The 23605-nt window shown below is 36.0% G+C and overlaps 1 protein-coding gene across 1 annotated transcript in view; it reads left to right on the forward strand.

The window, feature by feature from the left end:
- The window catches only part of CNBD1 (cyclic nucleotide binding domain containing 1), a 120184-nt gene extending 113814 nt beyond the window's left edge, over window positions 1-6370 (forward strand). The window contains exons 9-10 of the mRNA XM_026688783.2: window positions 3917-3976; window positions 5834-6370. Coding sequence (XP_026544568.2) covers window positions 3917-3976; window positions 5834-5962 — 189 coding nt within the window. The 3' untranslated portion in view covers window positions 5963-6370. The remainder of the gene's footprint in view (window positions 1-3916; window positions 3977-5833) is intronic.
- The last annotated feature ends 17235 nt before the right edge of the window (window positions 6371-23605 follow it).

The following is a 23605-nucleotide window of genomic DNA, read 5'->3' on the forward strand; positions in this document are numbered from 1 at the left end:
CAATCTGAACACTGCCCAGAATTGTTGGAAGTTGGGTAGCATTTTAATCCTTCTTACCATTATTATTTCATTGCTGCTGTTTAGCAGATTTTGATAATTCAGACCTGGTTGTCCTAACCATGTTCTTTCTCACTTGCTTTCCTTCTTAGAAGTTCTAGGAAGTAGATATTACATTAGATCAGCAGTGGACAAATAATTTTCCCAAAGGGTCATATGAGAAATTTAGGTTGCTGTGCAGGACCAAACCAATAGGCTGAATTTCATTCTGCTAATATTAATTTTATCATTTCATAAAAAGCAGTAAATTTTATGGGTTTTGATTAGCTGCAACATTTAAAAATACATGTTATATCTTATTTACATTTGATTTCTAATTTCCAATTGACCTCACACAGACTGAAGGACAGCCAAAGGGGCCAGATGTGGCTCAGAGGCTGTAAAAATGAAACAACTATGAAACAACTATGTATGGTAGCTTGGGCTGAAAGACTGAGAGAGACTAACCACTAGTCACCTGTGAGTTTCCATGGTTAAAGAAGAGCTAGAATGTTGTTCTCACCAGTGCTAATCCATGATTGCAACCATTACCTTACACCAGACCCCCCAACCCCTGGGCTGTGAATGACTACTAGGCCATGGTCCATTCAGAACTGCTCCATAGAAGTGATGGGCAAGCATGTGCGCAGCTTCATTTGTGTGATTAATGGGCACATGTGCCTGCTGCTTGTGCAAATGGAACTGTGCATACAAGCACGCTTGTCCACTGCTCATGTAGAATCACTCCTCCCCCTGCCAGTCTGTAAAGTCAGAAAGGTTGGAGACCGTTGCCTTACACTGACAAGCCAATTCACTAAATATCTTTTATAAAGTTATGAAAATGATAGTTAGAGAAAATAAGAGAAGGCAATAATCATTCCCAGAATTCCAAATAAAATCAATATAGTTACTCTAGTTAAACAAGTTATTTATAAAATCCTTCAATAAATGTTTGGACTTTATGCATTTTGCTTGCTAACTAAGATAGTATGCCAACATAACAACATGCTGTAAGTTTGAATGCCAATTTATAAATTTTCTTTCCCTGCTATTCCTTTTCCCTCACATTGCCTATCACCTCCAGCACTTGAGTTAATCCAATTTATATGTTAACCTATATAAAATTAATTTAGCGGTGTAAACTTCCTAGTTTTATTTAAGACATGGCAATGCTGACAGAAAAAAAATGTGATTAGTAATTTGTCTGTTGCAAAAAATGAATGCTTGTCCAAAGAAGCAAATATGATCATGTATAAGTTTATTCTACTTACCTTGTTAGGTAGAAATAAGTGTTGGGTGTATCAGGGGACCATAAGAACAAACTCAGTGTCTTGCTGGATTGGACCCCCTGGCCTCTGTATTCCAACAGTCTTATCTCACAGGGGCCAACCAACTGTACAGGGAAGCTATCTAGATAATCAGAATCTTAGACAATAATGGCTTTGTTGTATACACTAATCAGCATACATTAAAATGAAATTTCATTGCTTTCATACAGCTTTCAAAGGGTGTCCACCTCCATATACACTACATAAACATGACAAAATGAATAAATAAATACAAAATTATGCATATACCCACATATGTTATATAACATGGAGAAACAATACTATCTAGTTCATATGTACACATGTACATGGCGAGAAAAACTAATTTTACGAGTTTACCAGATGGATGGCACAGGAAACAAAACTATTACAGAATCTGGTAGTCCTGCTAGAGGCAGCCACACTGTCAACAGGGCTAGAAGCCTTTGGTTCCATGTCTTTCATAGCCATTGTTCCTCATCACTAAGATGATAGCTATTTAAAAAGCATGTTGTGCTATGGACAAGAAAGAATAGTGTCAGAAATTATGTGTATTTGAAGGAATGTGGATTGAATACTAAAGTGTGTAACCAGAATGAAAGGTTTATTAATTTATTAGATTTATGCAACTGTCTGTAGTATCTAATGTTGGGTTGTGAACAACCATATTGTAGAAAAAATAAATCAATAAATGAAAACAAATTTAGTTGCTTCATAAGAGAAAATGAATTAGGATCAAATCACACAATTAATACATGAAGTATAAATGCATAAGAAGAAACGGGAAGATTTAAAAAAATCATGGTTGCAATGGCTCAATGTTAGCCTGCTCCCAGAAGGAGAGGTGTAAATTTTAAAGGATAAAGGGAAGAGTCATGTAGATTTTTGAAAGCAAGGATGATTTACAACAATGTAAAAATATAGAGAGAGGTATGGTGAATAGAATCAATACAAACTGTTTAGCTATATTCCTTTTGTTTCCCTTCATCTCTTGAATTTCGCTCTTACTATTTCTTATTCATTTTCTGTGCTTTGCATAATGTTGCTTACTGTGAAAGAGAATAGCATGTTGGGTATGGGTGTGTGTAGGTGGCAGGATTAGTAATCATATTTCCATGGGAGGGAGAGGTAGCAATGGTAAAATTACCATTGATGAACAGGATTTGTATACAAAAGCATAGCACAAATGTCCTTATTTACCTGATTGGACTGATAATTAATTCACTCTGAAATTCTGGACATGCCCCTTTCAATTAAAGCGGACTATGAGTAGCATTACTTGAGCCTAAAGTGGCTGACCTTGTAAGTTTCCACTTTTCTTTTCCCATTTATCATTTCCTAACTCCCAGCTTCTAGTTCCTTAGCAACACAGATCACCCTTTCCACTGTGTGACAGTTTGCAAGTTGTGTAGTCTTCTCTCCAGCCAGGGACGAGGTGAGCATCCAAGAACTGAATATGAGAAGAATAGCACTGCTACATAGGTTACACACTGTAGCATTGGAAAGATAAATGATTAAAAACCTGATTACGCTTGCCACCTAGAAGCCTTTAGACTTAGAATTTGAATGGACAAATATAAAGAAATATGGGATGTTTATGCAAAATACAATAGGTGAAAAAGAATGTTAGTTACATGAGTAAATTAGAAATAAATATATATGCATTTGAATAATATTTACATTAGATAAATATATACACAGAACTGTAAGGACTAATTGTTATAAAGAGATACTTTTTTCATCTTTTAAATATATTTATGCATTGTGTTTTCTTTGTGAATATATTCATTTACATCATAATTTTATTTGTGTTTTGGCATTTTCTGTTGCTCTTTAATTTAAAATAAAAACAAACAAACAATAGGTTTCATCTCAAAAACAGATTTTTATCAAATATGGTTACACTCCTTTTGGGGTTTCTGTAAATGTCAACAGTGCACTTTTTAAAATAAATCTATGTTAAATATTCAAACTAAAATTGCCTTCAGTACTTCCTTCACAGTAATAGTGTATACATTTCTTGCTTTTTCTGCAATCAGATCACTCACAACAATTTACCCTTTTGTTTTTTCAAAGTAGTAGTAATTTAAAATATTGTAGAAGTACTCCTTAAAGCACAGTTTATTCTTTAGTTTATTCTTTGGTAAATGTAAAAAGTTTCACTTAGCTCCATAAATAATGTACATATTACTACACTAAGTATATATATATAATATGTATATCTTTCCACAATGTATCTCTCCATTTTGCTTTTACCAACAAAGATTAATTGTTTCTGCTTTATTTATGAAGTAAAAAAGGCAGTAATTCAAAATTGCTGGGTCTTCTGAAGAAAACATATGTCTAGGTACTATCTGTTTAACAAGGGGACCATTATGCTTATTAAGGAACAAATTATTCAGCTATAATGTGTCCTGCAGTGACAATATTCCACAACTTGTTTTTAAATACTTTATTCTAAGTAAAATATATATAAACTGATTCATGAAAATTTTGAATGATTATAAAATTAAGAAGTTAAACAACTGAGAAGTAAAATTTAAACACTTTATTGATATTGTGTTCTTTTACAGGAAGATCTCAAGTTTAAATACATTAACAATAAAAAACAAATGGAATGGAGACACAAAAAGGTAGCCAAGAAGTGATTTCCACTGGGAACACCCTTATCCAGCTCATCTTTCCCTGGACTAATATCCATGAAATGGGTTGGGTAACTTAACCAAGACATGATGGATAGGGTGTTTGGAGCATGACTGAGAAACGCAGGATGAGGGAGGGGAAGTAGTTTGTACATAGTATCAAAATATTAAAGTTCCAATAAATTATGGAAATAAAATGTTTATATAATAGCAATAGCACTCAGGTTTATACCGCTCCATAGTACAGCATTCTCTGAGTGGTTTACAATGTTAGCATATTGCTGGTTCCTCATTTTAAAGATCTTGGAAGGATGAAAGGATGAATCAATCCTGAGCTGGTCAGGATTGAATGCTTGGCAGTAGGCAGAGTTAGTCTGCAATACTGCATTCTAACCATAATTGCACCATAATTAAAATGTTGCATAAGTTTGATATATGTAATTTGTTCAGCAAATAAAAATATATATCTATTTAGTTTTCAGTACTGCTTTTAAAGGAACTGTCTTTGAAAGAAACATTTAATACATCTGTCTCTTAAAAAAAGGCTATTGTACAAATGCCCCCATTTCATACAGTGCAAGTGGTAGAAAAATGAGAGTTTTGGGAAAAAGTATATTTATGAATAAAAATGTGATTAATATTACTAGGGATTGGCTCACACTCCAAATATGTTTTTCCAAGTTCACAGAGAATTTTGAATAGAAGATGTTTACTAAACAGCAGAGAGTTGTTGAACACAAATCACTTGTTGCAATTCATTTTTGAAGCATCTCTCTCTTTCTCTCTCTCTCTCTCTCTCACACACACACACACAGAGAGAGAGAGAGAGAGGGAAGGAGGGAGGAAGAGAGAGAGAGAATAGATAGATGTAAGGAATGAATAATGGTTAGAGCACCACATTTGATGTGGGAGTCCAGAATTCAAAAATTCAAATCCTAGCTAGTTCATGAGACATGAGACATGAACTAGCTATAGAATTATTCTATCAGTTCTGGGTTCTCCTGTCTTGTCCATGTATGGATTATTCCAGTAGCTCAATTTAGAAGAGTCATGCTGACTTGGACATCACCCAAATTAACAAGGTTTGTATCAGTTGTTGAGGAACGAATGATCTATTAGATTGGAACAATCCATACATGGACAAGACAAGAGAACCTGGAACTGATAGAATGCTTCTACAACAGATATAATGAAAGCATAGCATTTGAGGGAACTATGGATGGACCTGTGTCCACATTTACTGAGAAACAGCTAGCTACCTAATGTTTCAACATAGTGAAGAGGAAGCTGCTAACTCAACTGGACCAACTACATTCCATATTCAAGAAGGTCAGGAAAAACAACTGGATGTACAGGCAACAGCTGAAGCTGGAACATCATTATCACCCTCTCCATTATAGAGCACAGCTGCTGATATGAGGCATAATAAGGATACACTAGTTACAGTCAATCCCCAAGACAGATTCCAAGGCTCAGTAGAGAAGTACGATCAGATAATATGCTAGCAGATGCCAATAGAGCCCTACTATGAGGGGTTCTTGGTGCTCTCTAAGCTTGCTTGTTTTCTTGCAGATGTTTCATTACCCTAACTAGTAACATCATCAATACTAGTCCTGAACTAGATAGATAGACAGACAGACAGACAGACACTCTGAGCTTCCATCATAGTATTTTTTTTCAATGCTTAGTCAAATGGATAGAATTATTGAATGTCCATGAATGCACCGTGTTGTGATTTTTCCCCTCGATTTTCAAATATCACAATACAATTTACTATCTACTTAATAACTATTTTAGGTAATAAAATTAGAGCTAAAATAAATAACCTTTTTTTCCTCTCTTTACCAGGAAGTGATACTGCAAGAAACACTGTTTTATAATGGAATTCGCCCGGGGCTTGGCAAATGGCTCCATCCCCATTTTGAGGGACGAGCATTAAAAAAGCATCAGGCATGTCTACATGTTAATTCTGCTTGATTTCTATAACTTAACATGCAGATTCCACAAATGTAAAAAGTTTGATTTTCATTCGTCTCTCTGCCTCCCTGCCCTTAAATATTTTGAGATTTCTTCCTTCTCCCATTCAGCTCTTTCAGTCACTCAATATGCTGTCCTTTCTTTCTTTCAGTATTTACTCCTCTGTCTTATTTCTTCTGGTTGTGCATATTACATTTTTATTATAGTTTTAAAAAGAATAAGAAATGTAAACATAATGCATTTAAAATATTTTAGCCTTTGTGATCATTTTGATGGGATAATTGTGAGACTTCTGAGTCACAGATAAAACCTGCCCATATGGCAATTAGGCTTAGAACACAATAGCAAAAACAACAAGTAATAGAAAATATTTAAATATTATGCAGCAATATAAAGTGTATTAAATTAAAGAGGTTAATGTATGTGAAAAACAATGATAAATATACAATTGACTTGAAAGGTACATGTGCATGTTATCAATACCTCCTTTTTTATTTTTTTCTATCTTTGTTTTGTTTTGTCTTAATCTGCATCAGTCTCAGTTCTTCCTCCCCCTCCCCAAACTTTAAAAAGTCTATATGATTGTGTATATTTTTGACTGTGTATTTTACCTTACATTAGTGTGTGTGTGTGTGTATGTGTGTGTGTATGTGTGTGTGTATGTGTGTGTGTATGTGTGCATACATGCATATGTATATTAATGTAAATAATTTCCCCTAATATCATTAAGGAAATGATCATTGGGTATAAAAGGATAGAAAATTTGATGCCTTTCAAACTTTCAGTAAATTTTTATTTGAACAAAATATAACTTTTACCCAATTATTTGAGCAATCAATAGAAGGTTTTATTTATATTAGATTGAATTCAGATCATGTCACATATTTGGTTGAGCAGGAAGGCACACACACATACACAAAAAAACCACCAAAACATCAACTGCATTTTTCTTACAATCAAGTAAACTATATTAAAAATATCCAGCATTAGCTCCAAAATAATTCCTTTCTGACAGGCAATTTGATGTTCCTCAGATCTTTGAACTGTAATGCCTGTAATACCAGCTCACAGCTACTTTGATTTGGCTTATAGAAATTGAAATCCAGAATGACTGAAGAACGCCAGTATCTCAATTCCTACTACAGAGAATATCACTGGGAAATAGATTTTGACTGGAACTAATATATTAACTCCAATCTGATGCCTAGATGATAGTGGTATGAGTCTATCATCTGCACCTCTATATCTGTCTGGTTTGGTTCTGCAACCCAACAGGACAGACACAGACTTTGAGGAAAATTAGGACTGCAGAAAAAACAATTACTACCCACCTGCCTTCAATCGAGGACCTGTATATTGCATGAGTCAAAAAGAGGGCTGTGAAAATATTTACAGACCCCTCACATCCTGGACATAAACTGTTTCAACTCCTTCCCTCAGAACGATGCTATAGAGCACTGCACACCAGAACAACTAGACACAAGGACAGTTTTTTCCCCCCCGAAAGCCATCACTCTGCTAAACAAATAATTGCCTCAACACTGTTCAACTTTTTACAAAGTGTGCACTACTATTACTGTTAATGTTCTCATCACTCCTTATCACCCATCCCCTCCCACTTGTGATTGTAGGACTGTAACTTTGTCGCTTGTATCCTTACAATTTATATTGACTGTTTCCTAGTATGATTTGATTGTTGATTGTACCCTATGACTATCATTAAGTGTTGTACATTATGATTCTTGACTCTTGACGAATGTATCTTTTCTTTATACTGAGAGTGTTTACACCAAGACAAATTTCTTGTGTATCCAATCATACTTGGCCAATAAAGTATTCTATTCTATTCTATTCTATTCTATTCTATTCTATTCTATTCTATTCTACTTTTTATAATAGTACAGTATAATTGTCAGATCTGCCCTAACTTGATCTTTTAGGCAAGAAAGACCTTCAATTCCAGTTTTAATGAAAGGCATACTTTATTAAAAGCCAAGTGGTTTACAGGATAGCAAAGTTAGAACTGAAGTTTGAGCATCAAACTTTCCTGGTTAAGTTTTCCCATCCAGTTCCTCTGCAGTTCCTCCTTCTTACTGGTCTCTTATTGTCCAATTATATTTAAATAAATTGTTTTGGGAATTGTCTCTTCAATGGTGGGCTGGTTGGTGAGCCACTGCATTCAATTGCATTCAATTGGCAGCATTTTGACCTTGAGATGGTGTCTCTGGAAGGTACGATGAGTAGTTAGCCTTCCCCCCTCCTAACCACAATTGACAATTTCATCTGAACTTGTTCAAAGTTTTGGAAGACATTAACTTGGAGATAACTTTATAAAATGAATAAATTAACTTATTCTTTACATAAAGTGCAAATATTTTAATGGAGATCTAATAAAGCCTTGTGAGGTACAAAAGAGAACAACAAAGTCATGAAATTTTTATTTTTGTATATGTTTTTGCATAAGATGTTTTGTGCACAAAGATGGAAAGATTTGGCATTTCCCACTATGGAATTATAAATGATGAAGCTTGCAGAGATGGCCAAATTGACTTCTTTGATCAGAGAAAAGACAGTATCTTCATTTATTGCTTCTTGAAAAAAACCCTTATGGACTCTCTGTGTAAAACAAAAAATGAACTTAAGATTTATTGCTTTGACGATTAGACAGGATAGATTATAGAAAGAAGAGAATCATGCTGTAACCTCAGAGCAAGAGGTCAATTTATCACAGTACTTATAACTGCTGTAAAGATTTAAAGCCCCTTCTTTGTATCTTTTTCTTTTCTTTTTCTTTCTTCCTTACACATTTAGCTTTCTCTTTGATTTCTTTCTTTTCTTTTTTTACTTTACGTTAGTTGATTTTAAAACTTGTAATATTATTAATGTATGCTCTAGGCTATTTCACATGCTCTCATCTCGAGCAATGCATGGAAAATGAAAATATTTTATTTAAATTGAGTGTTCTCACTGCTGAGAACTTGCAGATTTTCTGACCCAGAAGGAATCCTGGATATTTTCAGCAGATAAAGTGATAAAAGTTTTCAATAATAAATTAAATAATTTCTAGAATCCAATTTTTTGGGTGAACTTTTTTTTCTCTTTGCCTTTTTTAAGAGGATATGAAAATAACAATTATTAAATGGAGAAATATTAGCACTCCTGATAAGATAATTGTTATGAAATCATGGATGTGGTACTAAAGCTACTTATCCCAAAATTCTTTGTGTTACAAGCCTGATAATGCTGTCAGATATAAATGGTACCTAAATACAAAAATGAAAGAGAAAGAAAGGCAGAGGCTGGACAATCAGGCTGGAGTTATATTCCCACAAATGATCTAAGTCCAACCCCTCTTGAATTCCATTAACACTTATTTAGTGCCAATTTAATACTGACCACTAGTTGACTAGATTCTTGTGTATAGGCATTAATTTAACTAGAACTTAACCTAAGGTCCTGAATTTTTGCACCCAACAAAAACAGCCCTTTATTACTGTTTAAAGGATGCATGGTCCAAAATATTCAGTGTTACTTTTATTCAATAAGTTACTTACTGTTTATTCAGCTTTCCCTATTAAGTTTAACTAAAATCAATAAAACAACCATTACAAAAACATTGGAAAAATTCAAGCCATAAGCTGCATTACTTCTTCAACAGCAAGAGAAATCAGCAAGGTAAGCAAAATAATGATTATACATGTATTAACTAATAGAAAAATCAATATTTTACAATGTCACAGATAAGTAAATGAACTGTCTCTGAAAAGAGACGAAGATCTTTAAAAAAACACCAGTATATTTCACATTCAAGTGTATAATGAATTTGATCCTCAGCTTGATTTTGAAAAGAACAAATACTTAAAATGACCCATTCTGAGAAAAGCAACTCAGATGATAATTAGCATTTTGTGCCTTCATTTTGAGGCTGATGAAGGACTGGTACGTAAATTTGAAGAAATTATTTGAACCAGATAAACACAATGAATATGTGAAAAGAAGATGAAATCTGAGTGGCAATAATGAATGCAGGGTTATCATGCATTTCAGTATCTATTGTTCTTCACTTGATGACTTCTTCATTATGTGGGCTTAAAGCTTTAGTTTAAATTCAGCTGATTGCTATAATTAGACTTTAGTATTACTTCAGGACTAAGGATATTATAACTCATCTCCACTGGCATCATCTGACAAACTGCAGCTTGCTTTCTTTGGCCAAATTATCTTCCAATGCTTCTCACTTGAAGCTTGCAAAATATCCCAGGCTTTAGAATCTTAAAATGTTCTTCTAGATTGTCCATATTTCTATAACATTCACCTATGTGAATGTAAACCAGGATAGGCATCTTCCTTGAAGCTCAGGGACTACACATTGGTAAAACATATTTTACCAAATGTAAAACAAAAATAAAAATCGTATTTTTGTCTTCTGAGAGTTTTATGTGGGATTTGTAGCAGCATCTTGATTACATTGTTGGGAGAATAATCCTTCTGGGTTCAGTTCCAAGTGGGGAAAAGACACTGGAAACATGGAGGCTATTTGGAAAGATGGTTTAATGGTGGACAGGACCACATGGCTTGGAGCTCCAAAGAAGAATAATCACATGCTCCAAGGTGAAGGAAAAGAGAAGGAAGGGCTGAAATGCTGAGAGTGCCTGGTTTTATATTCTCTGTTGAGATTTGAATTTGAGCTTGTATTCTGAATTGGTTGTCAGACTTCCATGGGGCCATGCAGGGACAACTCTGTAGGCTGTCCTGAGTTCCAGGCTTTGTTGAGCCTTGCTGGATGATGATCAGGGTAGGATTCAATTTTTTTAACAACCGGTTCTGTGGGTGTGGTTTAGTTGGTGGGCATGGCTTGGTGGTCATGTGACTGGCTGGGCATGGCCAACTCAACATCACTCACATCAAGGCACACATCTCCTCGCCTGGCCTCTCATGACTGTGGGGATGCTGAAACAGTTGTAAGTGTGAAAAATGGCCATAAGTCACTTTTTTCAGTGCCATTGTAACTTTGAATGGTCACTCCACACAAGCAAAGTACCAGCAAAGGAGGAAAAAAACCTCCAGAGAAGTTCCAGAAACAGGAAGTCTAGTCCTGCCAAGAATGTAATAAGAGTTAATGGAGAGGCAGTTTCTATAAGCAACACCAGAATGTTTCCTTCCTGCCTTCCTTACAGGATTAGGCCAGTAATTTCTTCTAACAACCAGTTCTCCAAACTGCTTAGAATATTAACAACCGTTTCTAGTGAATAGGTGTGAACCTCTAGAATCCCACCCCTGATGATGATGTAATGAAAAGGTCTTTGAGCAATTGCTATAGCTTTACCTGGAGATCTTTATTATGTAAAATATTCTGGCCCAGGCCTTAATGGCCCACCATTAATAAAGGTGAGGATGAGCTTCTACTTTTGAGGTGAGTTTCTGTTTCTGAGTTACTACTCTTTTTAGGGAAATTATTCTGCCTTTTTAATATTTCCTAAGATATTTCATTTTTCTAGGAGGGGAGTGGGTGCTAACTTCCTACAACATAAAAATAAAGTTTTCAGTTCATTTTAGGAGAAAGTGGGAGAATGAAGGAGTAAAATGTTACCTTAAATCTTTTGAACCCATTTCATTAATTTTTCTGAGCCACAGGGAGAATATAATGCAAAGCATACAACATTTTGTTCCATGTAATTTGTCAAGTGGAAAGATATAATTTTCAATTATGCAGTTGTTTTGAATTCTGATTTTGTACTTGGTTATGCCATCTGCCCCCCCTTTTTTTTCAAAAGTGTAGAGAAAGGAAAAAAAATACCACCACTTCAGCTAAGGAGGAAAGGGTGAATACTGGACGACAGGAAACTTGAGAGGAAACTTGAAAGGAAACAAAATCCTGGTGGGGAGGGGCAGGATCTCTTTTTATGTGACCTTTAAGAGTCAACTGAACATGGGTTGTTTTGTCTCTGGATCCCCAGATTATTGCCTAATTTGGAAATGAAAAAAAGGCAGATGGCCACTAGCTGGAGGTAGAGACAAAAGAAATGACACTGTCAGATGCCATGTAATGGTTCTATAGATTTTTCCTATTCAGATCTGGTAGCCCTAGCAGTGTTGGTTGCCCAGTCTAGTCCTAATGGTACCTATCTAAATAATTAATGGAATGCCCCAACAGTAGCATGTCAGACTTTTACAACATATTTTTTTAAAAGGGATTCAATTACAGAATCTCCTGGTTGTTTTTCTAAATAATTCAAAGGGCATCTGAAATACAATATGCAAAATTTAAGAATATAACGATGGACAAAGTTCAATTATATTGTTGTTTGCTCATGGCATATTATGATACTGCTATATTCTGTATTCTACTGATGAGTTTGCTTGTGAAATATGTCATTGGGAAGTGGAAAACAATAAATTATTTTTAGGATTGTTTAGAAGTCTTTATTTGTAAGCATGCAAAATGTTCACCCACTTTCTAGTTTTCTCACAAACTTGCTAGTTTTCCCGAACTTCAATATATCAAAGTTTTCCATGAAGTTTGCAGAAGCCACTTTTAGGGTGAATAAAATTGTACCACCAACAGTCTACAATATATGCTACAGTTCTATCAGGTTCTTTAAGTTATGTATTAAAAGTTCCATTTAAACATTTGGTTTTCAGAGTTCAAGTTAAATTGCCACCTTGTGCCAACTTCATTCTAATGATGCAGCTTGCATTCTGATGCATCAACCATGCAATATGAGCTTGAACAAATGTTCAGCTCTGATACATGTTTGGCTGTGCATCTGAATAGGAAATATCAAATGCATATATGAAAGATTAATAACTAGCTTTAGAACAAAGCATGTGAGAGGGTCTAATAATACCAGATATTTCTTAAATACCAGTAATTATTAGTCTGTAATAGTTTATCCCATTTCATATTTGTTATGGTTTAAGGTGTTTCCCTAAACTGTTATACTTGTATGTAATATCTTATAAACTTTATAATCCAAGTCTTGCAACTTACTATGCATTCTTTAGCCCTTACCATTGATTTCGGACCTTATTTTACTATATTATGTACTTGAAAAACAAACCCTGTTTTTAATCTGTACCCATATATAAAACAATCAATTCATTTCTTGGTTGTTGAATAAAAGAAACAATTTTATTTATGCTTTTACACTACGCTGTTAAGAAATAGCACAGATGTGAGTCATGTTAATGGACACAAAACTGTAATAAGGATGTAAATAAAATGTGCAGCAATGAGGCCATTAAATTAATTTCAATTAAATTAATACATCTCAGATTGCATTCAATACATCAGCACAAATAAAGAGAATACAGAGTGATGCCTCAAAATATAAAACATTTTAAAGTATGAGGATGATGTCAGATTATCAAAGAACTATGTATGCATTTATTTTAAAAGAAGTTCCAATTTTCCAACATACTCTCTTTTTTCTTTCTCTTTCTCTCTCTTAATCACTCTTCTGTCAACTCTCTGCACATAAGGTAAATATTTGTCCTTTCAGTGTATTTCCCATCACTCCTCACCATGCTGATTACAACTGTGGATTTAGAGGACCATGTTTTGCCATTAGTACTCAACTGTGATTAACAAATGGCAGTTAACATGGTATATATAAAATAAAGAAAACTATGCAGATTACATACTGGGCAATCATTGTTTTCTTTGAACTTCTTTGTAGAAAATATGGAATTAATTTGGAAGGAAGAGAAAATAACTCTAGATAAGAATCATAGCAATCTATCAAACAACTGGCAAAAAGGCTTCCCCCCCAATCTGTGGGATTACTATGGATAGTGATTGCATAAAATCATCACTCAGTGAGGCGCTACCTCTGCCTTTTATATATCTTCCATTTTTCTTAACCTAAAACCAGTTTAACCATTTCTTAAATGTTGTCTATGAACTGTCCACTGAAAGGCTGGTTGATTTTACTTTCTCCCTCATTGAATTTGACAAAGGTAGGAATATTATATGTGTGTGTGTGCATCTTTGGCTAAATTGGTGTTTTAAATCAGAATAAAGTAGGAATTGAGATGGGAAGAATATTCAAAGTCCATTTTCTTTCTTGTCATACAACTATATTGAGGTAAATCCTTCAGAATTTGGACCATATCTGAAATAGATTCATTTCTAAGGATGTTACGATCAATATATTACTTCTATGTCATTATCAGGATGAGGAGAAGACTGCCTAAGTCCATTTCACAGAAATGCTTTTCATAGAGCCTCATCCACAGACTGCAGATATACATTCAAACAAACGAAAGCTATACTTCATTGTTCATTTTTATAGGCAGAGTTCGCTCACTTGCTTGCCTGAACAAACCAGTACTACCTATCTGTCCTCATACCTGCAACATTTAGCATATTTAAAGGAAGAAATAAAAGAGGTAATCAGTGGTGGATGTTTTTATTGCATCTTTTCAATTAGCCTAGTTTCTCTTCTATTTTTTTCCCTTTCCTGGAAGTTTGCTTTCTGGCAGACAACAAAGAGAAAAGGCAATCTTGTCCACTTCCCAAATGGTTTTAATCCAGAAAACAATCAAGATGAGAACTCTTTGAAATGTTCAGACATGGATGCTGACAAAGGCAACCAATACAAATATTTCTGGCATTCAGACTGCCTGGTATAGGACAAAGAGGGAAGGAGCAGCAGGATGTCAGGAACAAGCTCTGATTCCTGCAACATACGGTGTGAAAGAAAGGAAAACAGCAGCCCTCAAAGTACTGACCAGGCAGCTACTTTTTCTGTTCATTAGAGTAATAACATTCTCTTTGGACTATTTCTAGGAACTTTTATTGCAAGCATAAAGATTTAAAAAGTGTGTTTGTGTGTGTATGCGTGCATGCATGTATGTTCCAGGCTAAAATCCATCCAATCAGTATGTGTCTTTTTTTTTCTTTTTAATTTTCCCAAATATTTAAAAATGGGACCTTTACATTTGCTTGAATCATCACACAAATGAGTCCAAGACTGCTTAGAAAGAACATCTGTGCCATTCAATCATACTTACTCTCAAAATACTGTGCAGGGTTCACAACTCCAAGGAGGACTGCCAAAATCCAGGCAATCACAAGAAGCAACAAAGAAATAAAGAGAGCATTCCAACTTATTGTTACAATTTAGTGATCATATTGGATTTTTGGAATACAAATTTTGTAATCTTGAAACAGCATGCATAAGCTTGTAACTGTAATATGATCTGTCTAAGCATGTGCTTTAAAGCAGGGGTTCCCAACCCCGGTCTGTGGCACTGGGCTGTGGCATGCCAGAAACCAGGCCACGCAAACAAGCAAAGCCCCATCCATTGGATGCAGGTAGCACACAAAACCATGCCTCCTCCAGTCCACGGGAAAACCTCTCTCCACAGAACCAGTTCCTGGTGCCCAAAAGATTGTGGGCTGCTGCTTTAAATAATGTTGTTATTGTTGTTTTCTTCTGCAAAGATTAATCCATTATGTGTTTCTTTGGGGGCATGTTTTTCATTTAAAAAAAAAAAATCATTTTGTGGAAGTATTGTAGTTTTGACTTTCATATGTCATACATTGAAACAATATTCTAACTGTTTCCCAGTTCTGCCTATTTTGTATCTCACAGGATGACCTGCTTGCTAATTTCTTACTTTCTAGTTTGTGAATGGTGAAGGGGCTATATTTTTGTAATTACATGATTATGCCTTTTTGCTTAATCTGTCCCCTTTACCCTAAAAACGCTACGAATTGCTTATCTAACAAAGGAAAATGGATTCAGGAACATCCTGTTTTCTTGTGTCCAGATTGTATTTTTCTTGTTGGCTATGTTGTGAGCCACCCAGGGTTAGTTTGAAGTCAGGCAGTACCTAAATTGCATTAAATAAATAATAAATAAAAAGGCAGTATACATTAGCAATGCCAGAGACTTGGCTTTGAATTAATTATATTCAACAACTTGTTTTAATTTTTCTTAGCAGTGATAGGATTCTATTGTTATGGGTGAGATGTATGAATTTAAGGAATATGCTACCTACAGTACTTACTTGTTTATCCTTGGTTTCTACTTCAGCCCTGTATATTGGCTGATCTAGATGTTGCCCAATCTTCAAAACTGAATGAATGGATTATAAATTCTGTTTCTGATGGCATACTTTCCTGTACTTCCTGATCATCCTTTGCTTAACACATAGCCCACATAAAACTTTGTATTTTCCATGTTGTTGTTGTTGTTGTTGTTTCTTTGAGAATATATTTGTGTTTGTGAAATAGTTGCTTTCACTATGTCATATTGTGTTGGGAACAATTTTTAAATATGCAGTAAGATGTTTCCTAAAGTCAGGGGAGGGTAATCTTTAGGTCCTTTTTAGCCCTAAAGTCTATTTCTGTAGGCTTCATTTATTAAAATTTGGTGGCAAGATTGCAACTTTAATATGCAAATGTATGCAAATGTATTATTTGTATGCAAATAATAGAGGACCAACACTCCTTTTGAGGCTAAATTCCACTCTAAAATAATGATGAAGAATAGATGGAAATTCCAGCCCTGCTGTCATTACCATATGTGTCGAAGGAAAAACTGTTGAATTTTCCATTACTTCTATACCACCACAATTGTGCATCTCTAGACAGTTCACAAAATCAAGTCATTAAACAGTAAAACCATAAAAACACATCGTATTGCTCATTACAAATAATATAAAATTAAGGCAGTGTATTGCCAAACAGATGGCAGGCATAGCACAGATATTATCTCTAAGATCTTGACAGAACAGTTTTTAAAACAGTTTTCTAGATAATAATTAAGATATAGGCCAATCAGAACTTGTGATTGGGGAGCTTGTTTGAGGGAATCAGGACAATGAAGGAAAATATTTGTAGCTCAGGATTGAAATGAGGGCTTCTTGGTGCTTTCTGAGTTTGGTTGTTTTCTTGCAGATGTTTCATTACCCAAACTAGGTAACGCCAGTACTGCCTCAAGCACTGTAGGAAAACAGCCAAGCTCAGAGAGCACCAAGGACCCCTCAAAATAAGGAAAGCAATGGGAAAGCACTGTTTCCCCACTTGCTTCATTTCCAAGAAAATGCTACCCTTAGTAGAAAAAATATGTATGTCATAGTTAACATAGAGTATACTCCTAAAGACATTCCCAGTTCATAAGGATTCCACTGGCTTAATTCAGAACTTAACTGCCTTCAAAACCATTGTCAAACTCAATGCAGTGCTCTCAACATCAGTATTATTTGTGTCTTCAGATAGGAGACCTCATGCATTCTATATCAATTGCAATTTCTGGATAATGTTCAAGGATAACCCCAGGTAGAATACACGCAATAATCCAATTGCAGGTAATGGGATCATGGCAGTTCCAAGAAAGTCCATATCTAGCATATTACCTGCAGCTAAGAAAAGACATTTCTGGCCCCACTTGCACCTACTGGTCTCAGAGGTTCCATGACAAATAGATCTTCTTTAGAAAGAATTCCAGCAGTGGAGCTACTGAATAACCAAAGTAACTATTTGATGGACTATCAGCCAGGGACTCTGTCTTGCCAGGATTCAATTTTAATCCTGTACTGTATTATTAGATCCACTAATTATAGTTTCTACTGATGGGTTAAGGATTTGCATAATATCTCTTATTCATCTTGAAATGAAGAGTAAAACTGAGTATAACCATATAGATATTAAATAGCACAAGGGAATGCACAATATAAAAGAGGCCAAGGGCTTGACTGCTCATATCCCACCAACATGAAGTGGCATCAACACTAAGGATGGAGCAAACCCACTGTAATACTCAACTCCCAATCCTCTTGAGCTGTTGTGATATCCTCTTGAGGGTATCTTTTTCAATGGTATCATATGTATCTGAGAAATTTAAAAGGACAAGAAAAGCTGGACCTCAAATCCAACTCTCATAAAGATCATCCACATGCAGGCAGTTTTCATTCCATGTCAATATACCCAAAGCAAATATCCCCAAATTAACAGCAAAAATGTCATTTAAAAAATTGGAAGGAACCCAGTGGTCCATAAGTGGTCTACTAAGAATTAGTAGTGCAAACAAAATCTGTCCTGCACTTTTTTCAATTAGTTCTTATTCAGTTTGGTAAAGGAAAATTTGTTTTTGTGAAAAGCAAGAATTTCAATGTACTTTACAGTACATTAAATTCAGTTCATTCTCACTGGTGGACTATACTTTGTTTTGGCACAGTATTAATAAAAAGTATTCTATGCTCCAAGAAAGCTTATGAAACAATCAGACCAACGATGTTTATGTCTGATGGGTAAAATGAACAAACATTTCTTAACTCCTGATGAAGCTAATGTAGGCATTTAAAATATGCTAATTACAGTTGCCCTCACTCTTCTGGGGCGTGTGTGTGTGTGTGTGTGTGCATGTGTGCGTGTATGTGTTTTATAAGCCATTGTATGGTAAAACTGAATGGAGGGCTGTTGTCTATCATTGCATGAAAAATCCTTAAATTATACATTTTCCTCTTAATCGTTGTGACTTGGCATTAACATATATCTGATCTTATTCTTTTCTTACAGATCTATCCAGGAAATTGAACTGGGCTGGTAGTTTTTAAGATAGCTGTATTTTTCCAAGTTTGGAAAAGGAATAGTCAGAAGGTATCTTCCCCGAGTTCAAATATAATGAGCTTTTAATGATTTGAGCCAAAAGAGAAAGAGAGAGAGAGAAAACACTTCTGATTTTTCAGCACAGCTCATAAATAATTTTCCAGGCTTTGTCAAAAAAAAAAAAAAAAAAGGAATAAGTGAAGGAGCTCAGGATGGGATCTGGCTGCCTTTCCTGAAGCCAGTTTGGCTTCTAACATCTAACAAGTTAAAATTTAGAAAGAGGGGAAGGAGGGAAGAAAAGAAAATCATCTACAAATGGATAGTAGTTAATTAATTTCAAAACAGCAGGGAAGTTCCAGTTTTTCCTGGAATTTAAAAGATCTGAAAGATTCTCAGGGGCAAATGACACTTTCCTCAAGAATTCTTTGAAAAGATTTAGCAACTATCATCCATATTCTCCATAATGGTGGCATGAATGTGTCCTGGCAAACATCTATATGTCTTCATCTCATTCTCAGAGTGAGGTAACTTAACCAGCACAACCTTGGCCACGGAATCAGTGTAGCAGACTGATAATGTGTTTGTGAGATGGGCAATTTTAGGTTTCTGCAGACACAAACTCTCCTTTTCATTCATTGGGCACTGCTTACTAAGGCCATTTTGGCTTGAACTGCAGGCAAGGCCAGACAGCTGGCTTCCAGAGAGGCATGTGTTCCTGAAATGTTTGACTTCACTTTTCACAGTGTGCATAAGCGCACCAACGTGCCTACCGTCCCTGTCCTATTGTTTCTCTTATTCTTTTATTTTTCTTATATGTAACCATTTCATGTATTCACAACTATGTATACATTTATACTTATTATCTTGTAAACAATTGGCAAATCAAATAAATAAATAAATAAAATAAAGATCCTTTTATGTCTGGCATTATCAATGGTTTTGAAAGAGAAGTAATTTGTTTTTGAAGTTTTATGTGATTAACCCTTGAAGAAATGCTAATTCTAGGCTGCTCAAAGTGTTTGTTTAAAGCATGAAAGAAAACCAGATTCTGTCACTTGGGTTTGGTGGGTTCAATGAAGAATCAGTGCACACGTCCTTCCCATCTGTTCACAACAGGTTTTGTGTGGATGTATGTATATATATATATTTGTTTTCTTAAGTTTTCCCGGGTACTTACATGTATGGCCTTCGGCTTTGTTCGGGTATTTTCCCACGTCATTGTAGTTGTTCTTTTAAAGTTGTAGCAACGTTTCAGCAGAATCTCATCTGCCATCATCAGGCTTCTGTATTGTGTCCATCTGTGAGTCGTGTGTGTGTGTGTGTGTGTGTGTGTGTGTGTGTGTGTATAGGTGTAGGTGTGTTCGGGTCTTTTCCTGTGTAAGATTAAGAGTATCTTGGTGACGTTTCGGTGAGGTCCCACTCGTCATCCTCAGGCTGATGCTTTCGGCTTCGTGCCAGTGCAAGCAGTGTGTGATCGGAGCTGCTGTCTCTCTATAAATACTGGTGTGTTGGGCTGGTGTGCTGGGTTGGTTGGCTGCGCTGCTGCCTCTTGAATGGTTGATGAAGTTGATGTTGGTATAATGGGCTGTGTGATGGCCTTGTGAGTTCTTTTGTTGTGGTATCCTGTGTCCTGCGTTGTAATCTCCTGGCTCGTTTGTGTTTTGATCTCTTTTCCATTAGCCTCCTGTGTTGTAACAGCTTGGGTAATGGGCTGTGTGATGACCTTGTGAGTTTTATTGCTGTGGTATCCTTGATCTTGTACTGTGATTTCCTGGGTCATTTGTTGTGTTGCAACTTCTTGAGTTCTTGTGGTGTAATTTCCTGAGTTTTCTGATGTGATATCCTGAGCAGGTGGCTGTGATGTAGCATTCTGGGTTTTGGTCTGGCTTGGAGTTTGGGGTCTGGGTCTGTGTTCTTGGCGTGTGTCAGCTTGTTTGGTTTTGGGGTCGGGTGCGACAGCTGGCTAAGCAGCTGTGGTCTGGTTTCTGGATGGTGGTTGTCCTTCGTTTATAGGATGGGTTGGGGCCTGGGTCTGATGAGGGGGATTGGTGGTGGTGTCCTGTGTTGTTTTGGGTCTATATATATTTTCTTAAGTTTTCGCGGGTACTTACATGTATGGTATTCAGCTTTGTTCGGGTATTTTCCCACGTCATTATAGTTGGGTCCGTGTTAATGGGTTTGTATGTGGAGTCTTGGAGTAGGTCTGTCAAAAAAAAAAAAAGACTACGAAACAAAATTGACAGACCTACTCTAAGACTCCACATACAAACCCATAAACACAGACCCAACCACATATCTGGAAAAAATAACCAAGAAGAAAATTATAACCAGCCACATGAGCAAAGAGATCGAACAGATGATCATCCCAGGAGAAAAATCTTCCAGATGCCCCAAACTATACGGCCTCCCAAAAATACACAAAGAAAGCATACCTCTCAGACCCATAGTCAGCTCCAGAGGAGCACCACTACAAAACCTAGCTAAACACATAGCAAAGCAGCTACAGCCCCATGCTGGAGCAGCAGCTTCACATGTACAAAACTCATACCACCTCTTGGAAATTATTAAAGATCTACACATGGAACAAGAAGATCTGCTTGTAAGTTTCGACGTGGTTTTACTATTCACTCAAGTCCCAATAAAAGAAACTCTTGAAATCATCAAAAATAAATACCAACCAGCTAAACACCTCATGGAACTAGCAGAACACTGCTTAACCAACACATATTTCATATACAAAGGACAAAGATACAAGCAAATTGAAGGAGCCCCTATGGGATCACCACTGTCACCCGTCATTGCAAAGCTGGTCATGGAAGAATTCGAATCCAGACCCCTAGCTAATGCCACCCACAAACCCAAACTATGGTTAAGATACATCGATGACACATTTGTGATTTGGCCCCATGGAAAAGAAAACCTAAACAATTTCCTAACACACCTAAACAGCACACACCCCAAAATCAAATTCACCATGGAAAAGGAAATAAACAACTACCATTCCTAGATGTACTAATCTACAAAAAAACAGATGGCACACTAGGACACACCATATACCAGAAGAAAACACACACCAACCGCTACCTCAACGCCCAATCTCACCACCACCCAGCACAGATAAACTCCATGGCCAAAAAAACTAATCGCCAGAACCAAACACCTGGCAGACAAGACACACATTGTGTTTATCTGGTTCAATTAGTCAGAAGGGCAAGACAGTCAGGAGACTCCATCCATGACTTTCTTCAACTTGTTCCTCATTACAATGTCTAGTATAGCATCGATTCCAGCTTGGTACTGAGGCAGAATATGGCTCTCTGTCAGGATAGTGTAAGCAGATTAACTGTAGGATCAGTGGACTACATTTTAATGTGGCTGTCTAGATGTATCTTAAAGGAGGAAGACAAGTGGGGAGAAACCATCTTAGGGATTATAATGAATCAAACTTCCTGCTGAAATCCTTGCTCAAAGACCAGTGCCTTGATGTCTCAACACAAACTTCAATAGCTTCATATCTTTTTGAGGAAATGCATTCCAGGCTTTGGCTGACAGTCTTGTCTCTCTACACTTCTGGCTGCTCCCTTGAAATTTTAACTTGCTGTACAAAAAACAGCACTAGGAAGCTACATCAGCAGATAGGTGACATTAGAGTTCTGTTAGCTCATTAAAAAAATGCTGCATTTCTGAATATAAAGCCTCTGAGAACAGATTTATTTTTTTGGCTGGTGATTGCAGCTTTCACTATTTATTAATTGTCATGTACAGAACATACAGAAAACAGAGGTCCTGGATGCAAATTAATAACTCCCTAAGGAATAGGACTGATTACCATCCCAAGGAAGGCAAGATACAGTATCACTGAAAATTTCAGATGCAAAGGTGTTATATGACTGGATTTTGCTTGATCAGATAATCCAAATTCTTCATAGTCACCATGACGCCAGCACAATAAATCTGATCTAAACTTCATTATAAACATCTGATAGGATGTGAAATCTATACTATGAGGCAGATTGTATTACATTCCCTTTAGATAAGCACAGTGTAACATCAGAGGTAATGAGACACAGCAGGAGTTCCAAACTGTAATAGGTATGTCAATAGCTAGACCTACTACCTAATTTCAACACATGCCTTTGTCTCAAAAGGAGATTTATTACACACGTCTATAAATACCAGCCAATTCCAAACTGTTAAATTCCAGAACAGTCCAAGCAATATTATTCTCTACTTTGTGCAAATGAGCGAGAGACAGTTTATGCTGGATGAATAATACAAATTTGATATAGGAGAGGATTTATTTTGAGTTTGTGAGCAAGCAGATAGACCCTTGAAAAGCAGAAATATTTAGCTTTTCAAATGAGTGCTAGGCAGACAAAATCTCCACTATTATTTTTGCTTATGCTCATTCAACTGAATAAAAAGATACATTTTAGAAATTACTTCAAAGGCCATACATTTTTTCAAAGGAACAAAAATAATAGTTTCAAAGAAGTTCATAGGTGGCATGTGGATTCCTGCACTTACATAGTTACGAGTTATTTCCAGGCTGGGTTTCTTTGGAAAATATTGTGGGATTGCCCTCAGTGTACCTCAGAATTAGCCAGCCAACCATTAGGTTTCCCAAGACAGGCATGAACCAGGCTTCAGCTTCCCAGAAACTTGAGCAGCACAGTTGGAAGCTAAATATTTATTATAACTTAGGAATGGAAGCTATTATAAGCAGTTAAAAATCACTGAGCTTGCAAGGCTGGTTCAGAATGTACAGTTCCTTTAGTTCAAATCCAATGCATTCACTTTCCATGTTGCCCTTTTCTGTTTCTTGTTTTGTGTTTCTTACTCTCTGTCATTAATGACAATTGAATGTTTATATTCTCCACATTTCTGCTTTGGGAATCCTGACACTACCATCTCTCTCATCAGCCTGGATGGGCCAAGAATTTCTTCTCCTTTCTCTTCACTTAATGATATAGGGAACTTGGGTTTTCTCTTCTCTTAATCCCTCCATAAAGCTGTCTGAAATAGGAGCTAATTTGATTTTGATTCTGCCTTTATTACTTTGTAAGTAACTCAAGGCAGTGAAC

The sequence above is a fragment of the Notechis scutatus genome, chromosome 3 (assembly GCF_049901735.1).
Source record: "Notechis scutatus isolate UNSWTSFEM ecotype Mainland chromosome 3, rNotScu1.2, whole genome shotgun sequence".
NCBI classification, from domain to species: domain Eukaryota; kingdom Metazoa; phylum Chordata; class Lepidosauria; order Squamata; family Elapidae; genus Notechis; species Notechis scutatus.